General features: G+C 43.5%; 1 protein-coding gene across 1 annotated transcript; it reads left to right on the forward strand.

Annotated features, from left to right (window-relative positions):
- Window positions 1-1,689: 1,689 nt before the first annotated feature.
- On the forward strand, window positions 1,690-9,880 carry LOC110284592 (KH homology domain-containing protein 1B-like). Its single transcript, XM_021150386.1, is given in 7 exon segments — window positions 1,690-1,789; window positions 1,928-2,110; window positions 2,551-2,637; window positions 2,640-2,714; window positions 7,380-7,414; window positions 8,476-8,556; window positions 9,767-9,880. Coding segments are annotated over 7 exon segments (675 nt in total).
- The last annotated feature ends 576 nt before the right edge of the window (window positions 9,881-10,456 follow it).

Raw genomic sequence — 10,456 nt, forward strand, 5'->3', positions numbered from 1 at the left:
ATGAATTTGTTTGTTTTCAAATAGGGTATCCCTATGCAATCCTGGTAATCCTTAAACTATAAAGACCTGGGTGGCTGTGAATTTACAGAGATCTGTCAGCCTCTGTCCTCTGGGTGCTGGGATTAAAGCTGTAAGCCACCTCACAAGGCCACTAAGGGAGGAATTTAAAAGTCCTATTATCATTCCAACTTTACCCAGACACTGTTTCACACTCTTGGGAACTTCTGTGATCTTACAGGGTGATTAATACCGTGTGCTTGACAAGCCTGATGGCTCACTGTGTATGCCAAGGATCCAAAAGGGAACTCTGAAGGAAAAGAGGAAGGAAGGAAGAGAGAGAGAAACAGAGAAGTGGGAACATCAAAAAAAGGTCAAAAGAAATAAAAATTAAAGAGCTAACAGCAGTTAGGTGGTTAAAACATTGATCATTCTTATTAAATATAAATATCTCTTCAAAGACAGGTGTGGTAGCCCACACCTTTAATCCCAGCACTAGGGAGGCAGAGGCAGGTGGATCTCCATGGTCTGAAGATCTCCAGAATTTTTGATATTATAAAGAAGAAAATTTTAGGTATTTACACATTCAAGTGAAGCCTAAATATATCATCTAATAGTAATCACAGAGAGTATTTAAATGGGTGTTGAAGGGAGAAGGTAGAGACATTAGTACCTCCTTCCTCAGGTCAGTCAAATTGGCCATTTGGGAGTGAGTATACATATATAACTCCTAAGACTAGAACTGCCTTTGTACTGAGCAACCACGTGTCTGGAATCGCTCTGTTCTAAAGCAAGTAGGAGTCTACAGGAGTGACCCACGCAGGAACACGCAGTGGAATGAGAAGGACTACTTCCCCGCCCACTGATGTTTGATGTGTAAGAGAACCAGGCAGACTACATATCTGGTAGGTGGCTTTCATCTTCATCTTTTGTTTGTTTGTTTGTTTATTTTTTATTTTATTTTATTTTTTTTTGGGTTTTCGAGACAGGGTTTCTCTGTATAGCCCTGGCTGTCCTGGAGCTCACTTTGTAGACCAGGCTGGCCTCGAACTCAGAAATCCACCTGCCTCTGCCTCCCGAGTAGTGGGATTAAAGGCGTGGGCCACCATGCTCGGCTCATCTTCATCTTAATTTTCTTCTATCATCTTAGGCATCAACCTTCAAGGACTCCTTAGGCATCAACCTTCAAGGACTCCTGTCAGAAAGTAGGAGTGTCTTGGGGGTTGGGGGAGGTTAGCACTCACCTTTAATCTCAGCACCTGGAGTGATCCAGCAGCCTGGTCTACTTAATGAGGTTCTGGGCAGCCATGGCTACATGAGGTCCTGTCTTAAGGAGGGAAAACCATGTAGAGATCTTCCTCCTCTGGCTCATTCATTCCTCACCAGCCTTCAATGATTTCTCTACTCCATGGTCTGTAGATCTGCTCCAGAATTTTTGATATTATAAAGAAGAAAATTTTAGGTGTTTGGACATTCAAGTGAAGACTAAACATACTATCTAAGAGTAATCACAGGGAGTTTTGAAGGGAGAAGCTAGAGACATTTGAGTCTCCTACCTAAGGTGGGTCAAAGCTCGCTCCTTGGGAGTGAGTATACATATATAGCTCCTAAGACTGGAACTCCCTTTGTGCCCAGCAACCAGCTGTCTGGAATCTCTGTTCTAAAGCAGGTAGGCATCTACAGGAGTCAGGAATGAGTGACCCCCACAGCAAGGAATGGTGGAATGTGCCTGACTACTTCCACAGCCCACTGGTGTTTTACATGAAAGAGGACCAGGAAGATTACATATTTGGTAGGTGGCTGTCATCTTCATCTTAATTTCCTTCTATCACCTTAGATAGAATCTAAACTTCAAGGCCTCCTGTTTACCCACCCCACCCCCAACCAAGTGCTGCTGTTTGACCTGTGCTATTACCTCTTCTGTGAACAGGCCCTGATGATGAATACCTTCACACCCTGGAGGTCCACAGCAACACCCTCATCCAGCTGGAGAGATGGTTCACACCCGCAGGCCAAACCCGAGTCACTGTGGTGGGGCCACTTAAGGCAAGGCTGTGGGTGATGGACATGATCAGAAAAGTGGGGAGTAAGAACACTTTGGAGAAAATTAAAGGTAGGCATCCCTGACAGGATCTTGGTGGAGGCCTTGGTGCCTGTTTATTTGAAGATTTATTTACTTTATGTATATGAGTCCTCTATCTGCATGTACAGCTACCTGCGAGTAGAGGGCATCTGATCTCATGAGCCACCAAGTGGTTGCTGGGAATTGAAATCTGGACTTCTGGAGGGAATCTAGTGCTTTGATGTCTCTTTAGGAGCAGCTGTAAAGCACCATACCTCCTGACAGGCCTCTGGGTCATCTGGTAAACCAGAGATAACACAGAGTGCAGTATCGATGGGGAAAGCATAAAGTCCTATAGGCTCATGGGATGAAGTCAGTGAGGTAATGGGAAGGCATGAATGGATTATGGGGTTTGGGGGACCTGGGTGGGATGATTTTTTCCCCTGCATTATCCTCCTGAAAGTCTTGTTCCTCTTACATTCTCTTCTCAGGCAAGATGATGCTACTCCATATCCGGACTTATCCTCTTTCGGCTCAAGACCTGCAGATTCATCTGATACCAGGGAGCCGTGGTTGGTTCCCTGCTTGAGTGATTGGACTTCTGTGGTAGTTCCTAGTTACTTGACGTTTCCTTTGACAGTTGTTTGGGGTTTCGGTTAGAATTTCTTTTATTCATAAGTTCACAGATCTTCTTTGGTAATTTGTGGGAAATCAGCCAGTGGGGTAGGGGAAGGTGGTTCTTTATTATCCTTTGAAAAAACAAGTGTAAGATAGGTAAGTTTGATTTGGAGGACCATAGTGGCAATTTCAGGCAGTGTAAGATTACACACTTCTAGGTGTAAGATTCTGGCAAAGGTATCTAATGAAACACATTGCTCTGACATGTAATGCCTTTGATGTTGGTCTCTTTTCTTTGTCTACACTAATCCAAAGGAGCAGTGGAATTTCTGGGCAAGGCAGTCTCCAAGGGCTGGGAAGTCTACATTGTCTCCCGAGAGTTATAATCAGGGAGGTTGGAGTGGAAACAAGATATAAATTGCTTCTCTCACATCAACAGCACCTTTTGCTATGTTAGACCAGTAGGGTCTGATTAAAGCAAATTGTATTAAAAGTGCAGGGGTGCCTAACTAGACTACTGACCCCCAACCTCCAGCCACTTTAGGGTTTTCAGAGAACAGTCTCTTACTGGTTTTGAGGTTTCTTATTGGAAAGGGTTAGGGTTGATAGAATACAGCTGTGGAGATTATTGGCTGTTAGCACCTGGGTAGAAGAGTGGGGGAATCTGGTCTCAAGGATGCCTGTGGGGTAGATAAGTGGAAAAAGAGTTATCACCTGTGTTTTGGAGTTTAGCAAGGCAAAGAGGAAGGTGTACATCAGTGGGCTACAAGTTTTGCATATTCTGGAAACTGTAATTTATATTATACATTAGGCTCTGGAAACAAACTTATTCTTGTAAGGTATCGAGATCTAATGACAATGAATGATATGTGGATCCTGATTTGGTCTCTCAACTGATCTGAGTGAAAACATTGGTTCTGCAGAGAACTTCTCAGGAGACTTAAGATTATCCTAGTCTTAAAACACTGACCAGTGAGAGGTGAGAGAAGATTCAGGGTCCTGTTGGAGACAAGTTTTAAGTGGGCAGGAAGGTCACCTGGTAAGCATGACCATGAGCCTCCAGCACTGTCCCTGAAGCCTGAAGTTGGGGGAGGGTTAAAACATGCTTTCTGAGATCTATAAGTTGACCGTCAAGGGTATTGGAATTCTTTAAACATGTTCTCTTCACAGGGCTCTTCAGCCACTTGTCTTACTAGGACACCATTTCCCTATTCTAGGAGAGGGAGCAGTGTCCTGAGCAGAGTATAACCACAGGGAGGTGTGCTGAGATGGTTGATATACACTGGCCTGAAGCTACCAACATAGTTACCTACTTTCCTTGATCAGTAATTAAATAATTTGATTGGTTTCAGAATAGCAACCGAACCTGACACACTCCATTGTTGTATGTTGATTGTTTGGTTTCTTTCTCTCTTTGGAACATTAAAGTTTGTTTTATTTATCCTTGCTTTATTTGCATTGGTGTTTTGCCTGCATGTATGTCTGTATGAGGATGTCAGATTCCCAGGAATTTGCTTTAATCAGACCCTACTGGTCTAACATAGCAAAAGGTGCTGTTGATGTGAGTTGTGAGCTATGTGTGGGTGCTAGGAATTGAACATGGATCCTGTGGAAAAGTAGCCAGTGTTCCTAAGGACTGAAACATCTCTACTGCTCCCCCCCCCCCTTTTTAAAAAGAGTCTCACCCTGAAACTGGGGCAATTCATGAATTCAGTATGTAGTCCTGGTTGGTCTGGAACCCCCAGAGATCAGCCTGCCTCTGTCTTTCACGTGCTGAAATTAAAGGCATGCATTACCACACACAAACTATCTTCCTAAGAATAGTGTTTGTAGGGTGGGTTTATGTGCCCTTCCCCCAGCCTCAAATAGGCTAAACAAACCTCTGATGGTTTTACAACCTGGCTGGATCTCTGTGCTTTGCCTTGCCACATTTGCATTTCCTGTGAAGCCTTGTGGCAGACTGCCTATTGAGCTTACTTTCCAACTCAATCCAGCTGAAACAAAGCAACAGAACCCAGCCAAAACAAAGGATGGGTCTGTGGGTTTTGCCTATATAAACACAGAGCTGAAAACTAAACTTTGAACCAGGATCAGAGAAACTTTTATCTTGTCTTCATTCTTCTCTTGCCTCATGTCCTATTTCATTCTCAGCCTCCCTTTCAGGTGTACCCAGTTCTCCATGGCTGGCTGCTGAACAGCTACAGGTCTAATCTACTATCCCAGATTCAGGCTTGAATGGGCATGATTTTGACCATTCTGATCACACACTGTGATATCAATACTTCAGGAATTGTGCATTTGACTTGCATTGGTTTAATGAAGTGTTGGAAAAATACATTTCTTCTGTATTTGGCAGAAGTGTTTCCTGTCCCCTTCCTGTGTCCCAGTGTAATTGAATGTGTTGATTCTCTCTGGCCACTGTCTTGTGGACAGTAAGGAGATACTGTGCACACTAAGCAGTGTGGTCTTGAAAGGGTCCCAGCAGAGTGTGACAGAGCCTGAGAGCTTGAGGATAGAGTCAAGGAGTTGATGCTTTCTCCGGGTCAAGAGACCATAGACCATCACCTTCTGCATGTAGAGGGAAAGGGCCTCAGAGTTCAGTCGATTAGTGAAGGCACTACATTGGCTATCAGTCAATAATTTAAGAAATTATATTCTCCCACCCTACCCTACCTTACCTGCTATGAGTTTAGGATAGAATATAAGGTGTGATTTGCTCCCTCCTTGGGGACAGCGTCTGTGTCTGGACACTGAATGCTGACCTCTTATGTCTCTGGTCCAAAGAAGCCTTAGCAGGATAAAAAAGGGAGCAGCACATGAAGATGAACAAGGGGAACAAAATCCCCACAGGGCTTTTCGTGCTTAAGCAAAACTCACAGGACAGGTGGCTTACTTAGCCTTTATCATAAACACACAGACTTTGCTTGAAGGGCTGAATGTTGAAGGAAGCACACCTTTAATCCTAGCACTCAGGAGGATCCCTGTGAGTCTCAGGACAGTCAGGGCTTCATAAAGATAACTGGTCTCAAATAAAACAAGAGGAAAGAGGAAGGAAAAGAAAATACAAACAAGCCTAAGGGAGTTTAAGACAAAGAGAAAAAAAAATGATCCTGGTCAAGGTGGTTACCAATACTAAATTGTACCTCATATGTCTATGCAATAAGAGAGAAATGATTTAGGGCTGGAGATTGGGTCAGTGTTTAAGAGCACTGGTAGGTCCATTCCATAGGACCCAGGTTCAATTCCCAGCAAACACATGGTTGTTCAAAACTCTCTGTAGCTCCAGTTCCAGGGGATCTGACACCTCCACACAATCATATTGCATTCAAAATACCAATAAATGTAAAATAAAAATAAAAACACATATACAATGAAAAAGAAAAGAAAGAAAAAGGAAGGAAGAAAGAAGTACCTTGCTAGAGATGACCAAGCATCAGGACACAGTACAGTATAAGCAGGCCATCTTTACATCGCTGCTTCAAACATCCGTGCACTAGGCACATAGAACACTCAGACTGGGATTCTGAGACCTGCACTGCAGCCTGGACAAGAATGTTGATTTGCTGATGGTTGCTGTGAAACGTCATTGGAGGAGAAAATACCCTTTCTGCGTTTTGGAACTCTCTAGGCTGGCCTCAATCTCAGAGACCTGCCTGCCTCTTCCTTCCCAGGGCTAGGATTAAAGGCATACACCACTAAGCCTGGCTTTATTTCTTTTACTTTTGAGATTATGATATAATTGCATCATTTAACTCTTTCCCTCCTCTCCAAAACCTCTCATATGCCCCTCCTTGATCTCTTTCAAATTCATGGCCTTTTGCCATTAATAATCCTTAAATGCATACACGTATATACATATATATTCCTAAAAAAATCAGTTCAGTCTGTTTTTCCTCTACCGCTTAAGCCCTAAAATATGAAACTATCAAGTAAATAATAAGTGCCACCAGCCTGTTGGAGCCTGGGATGCAGAGTAGACTGATCCACAAACACTGATCTCATAAGAAAGGCAGGGAGGGTGCTGGCTTGGTGGCACAGGCCTTTAATCCCAGCACTGGGGAGGTTGAAGAGGGTTGCTTTCTGAGCTGGAGGCCTGCCTGATTTACATAGGAAGTTCTAGGACAGCCAGAACCGTGTAGAGAGACCCCAAATCTAAAACAAAACAAAAGAAAATCCCCAAACAAGCAAGCAGATAGATGTAGGACCTAACCGGATGTTCCAGCTCCTGTGAATTTATTCATCCCTGGTCTACTTTTTTAGACCATGCTCAGTAGAGTTCCTCGAGAATCTTATGTGATTATTTAGAATCAAATTTGCATTTCTGGGCACTAAAGATTATCTAATTGCCATGGAAGACTAAGCCAACATCAGATTGGTTGGATTAACTGGGGAATCTCTGGACATGGGTCCCTTGCTGTAAGGTGTATCAAGGGCTGGGTTTTGGGTGTGAGTATATAAAGCAGGGCTTGGGCCCGCCTTCACACCATTCTGCAATCAGTTGCCTGAACTTTCCTTATTTTGAAGTCAAGGCAGTTTCTGAGCTGGGAATGGATGCGGCCAGAGAGAGTGCCTGGTGGATGATCCCTGCAAACTGTGAGGCCCCATTTGTTTCATTTATAGATGGGGACCAGCAGCAGTGCCTTTGCTTATACCTTCTCCCTCATGATTTCCAACCTTTTCCTTGTTCCCCTGTCTGTTCTAGGTTCCAAGTTGTTGTGTGACATTATTTCTGGGGAGGTATGAGCAAATAACAACTCACCCCGGATGGAGACTCCTCCCCCCACTCCAAAAACAAAACAAAACAAAACAAAACTCGAAAGGTCAAAACAAAACAAAGAAAAAGAGCCAAGTAAGGAATCCATGAAGTATCAGTAGAACTTGGTGGACCACTTAGGAATTTTTGGGCTTCTGAACTGTTAAGGATAGGAGTGAGGGGTAGGGAGAGGAAGGGAGCAGAAAAGACAGCTCCATCATTACAGTGCACTCTGAGTCTCAAAAGCTGGGGACTTAGAGCATACTGACCAAGCCTGCAGGCAGCTCAGTAGGTTGGAGGGTGTTCCTGCCCAGTGGCTTAGTTGGTCTGAGCCTCTTCAGGCAACTCAGTTGATCTTCGCTTTTCCATGATCCTGGGAACTGGGTTTCTTAGGAGCTCTGGCTGAGAGTGATTTCTGGCAGTCTTTACTGCTGACATACTTTTTGTTTTGTTTTGGTGTTTTAGATACTGTGTAGTGCTTCTGTGGATAGCCTTAGCTGTCCTGGCACTGGCTCTGTAACCAGACTGGCCCTAAAGTCACATCTTCCTGTCTCTGCCTCCTGTGTGCTGGCATTAAAGGCATGTGCCACCACTGCCCAGCTTGCTTACATAATCTTGGGGAGGTAAGAGTCTAGTGAATCCAGTTAGTTTTGAAGGATTTCTAGTAATTGTTTCCTTTTGTCTTAGGGACTTTCATGCAGGATGGATTGTTTAACTGCCCTTGTCTGTGAACCCCCCCCCCACGTTGTTGTTGTTTATTTTTTGGTTTATTTATTTATTTTGAGGTGGTGTCACTCTATGTAGCCCTGCCTGTTAAAGTTAAAAGGATTTGCCTGTCTCTGCTTGATTAATGCCGGGATTAAAAGAGGGCTCCACAATGACTGGCACTCTTCCTTAATGTCCTGTGTCATTATTTCTTCACTCCAAAAGGAACTTTTTTGTCTTGAAGAAAACCACTACACAGTACCACTCTCACTATTGATGCCTGATCATACAGCAAATGCTGGTGACTTATATATCCTGCTGCCATTTCTTCTGTGCACAGGTCATGGAGACATACACCTCCGAAGCATTGAGGAACACAGCAACACCCTCATTCAGCTGGAGGGATGGTTCTTACCCTCAGGTCAGCCTCGAGTCACTTTGATGGGAACATACAGAGCAAAGCTGAGGTTTATCCGTATTATTTTTAGTATGTATGACCTGGAAGCTTACCACCACCAGACCTGCGGTACGTGACCTTGGCCCCATTGCCATTGTTGGGGATTGACTAGCAGCCCGATAATAGTTGACTGGCTATAAATGCTCACTGAGCTCACAGGAGTATCAGGATCCAGATGTTCCTCAAAATCCATTCAAAGAGAAACAGCTTTAAGCTACAGCCCTTTTTATTGCACGAAGTCCTTAACGTCATGGGGAGTATGAATAGATTACCTGGCAAGGCCAGGATTTGGCTGATGTACCTCTCTACTGTGTTTCCAAGGGAGTCTTGGTTCCCTGTCTTGAGCCTCACTTTGCCATTGGTTTATGTTTTGCCCCCAGGCCAAGAGATGTTGGATCATGTTTGGAATCAGCATCTGACCAGAGCTGACTTGGATCCCTCTCTCTGAGTGCAGGCATACAGCTGAGGCCTGTCTCCTGCTGTCAGGATGAAAGGCACCACCTGGAACTGATCTCCCCTGGTAAACTAGGATGTGAGAGTTTTCACCAGGAACTTGACATGGTGCACTGTCTGTCACTAAGGTGTTCTGTCACATAAAGCAGTTCTGTGATGGCAAGCATCGAATAAAGCAAGTTACCTAATGTCAAATGCCTTGTATGTGGTAATCTGTCTCCTTGGGAGAAACTTATCCAATCCAGTATCTCTGTCAAGTGTTCCTAGGTTTGGGCTAATGATACTGTCTCCTAGGAGCCTAACAAGATACAAATGGCTTTTTTTTTTTTTTTTCATATGCTGAAAACACAGGTTCTGCAGACCACCAACCTCAGAAGGCTTGGGAGTCTCTTAACTCTCTTAACTTGAAAATACAGTAGAGAAGAGTTGGGTGTAGAGTACAGATGGAGAAGTATGTTTGGAAGTAGGCGGGGGGGGGGGGGGTCAGTCAGTACATAGAGCCTGGTTAAAACCAAAACTAAAACAAACAAAAAAACAGGAGCAGCCTGTTATCCCTGACTGTCAATCATTTTGGGGGTGCTCCTGGAAAGTGAATTTGGGGATCCACAAATAAGTTAGTGACAAGAATTTCCTAGTTCTATTCAGAATAGCACTATCCTTCTATTGATCTCCACCCAAATGCAGGCCGAGCATTTTTTTTTTTTTTTTTTATTAATTGTAGGCATATTGCCCCACAGGAGCCTTTATCGTACAAGGACTCTACCGCTTTAAACTAGGAAAGAGGCTTCATGTCTTGGACCAGAATGCAATGGAAGAAATTTCAGAAAATGGTTGAACGTGGTACATCCTCTGGAGCTCATCACGTTGATTTTACACTGCCAACTGCTGAACAGAGATTAGATCAGTTTCATAGAAGATAGACACTTGGGAATCTGACAAGAAGAAAGCAACCTAGCTACTCTCAAAGGGGAACATCATTGATTTTTTTATTTGATAATTCCACATTTTAGGGGGTCCACGGATAAATTAGTGACAAAAGTTTCCGAATTCCGTTCAGAATCAGAAGTAGAGGGAAAACAGCTGGCTATTTAGGAGTGCCTGCGTGCGTGTGTAAGAACAGTCAATGAAACAAGAGGCCATAGATTTGAAAGAGATCATGGAGGGCTTTATAGGAGGGTTTGGAAAGAGGGAAGGGATAAAATAATATTATGTTAATTATATTATAATCTCAAAAGATAAAAGAAAAAACCAGGTAAAATAAAAATAAAAATAAAATAAAATAAAATAAAAATAAAAATAAAACCTTTAACCCTAGCTAGCAGAGAGAAAGCAAAGGCAGGCTGGTCTCAGAGTTTGAGGAGAGCCCAGAGATTTCCGGGCCAGGGCTACACAAAAGGCAAGTTAGAGTTAA

This window comes from Mus caroli, chromosome 1, assembly GCF_900094665.2.
Source record: "Mus caroli chromosome 1, CAROLI_EIJ_v1.1, whole genome shotgun sequence".
Lineage (NCBI taxonomy): Eukaryota > Metazoa > Chordata > Mammalia > Rodentia > Muridae > Mus > Mus caroli.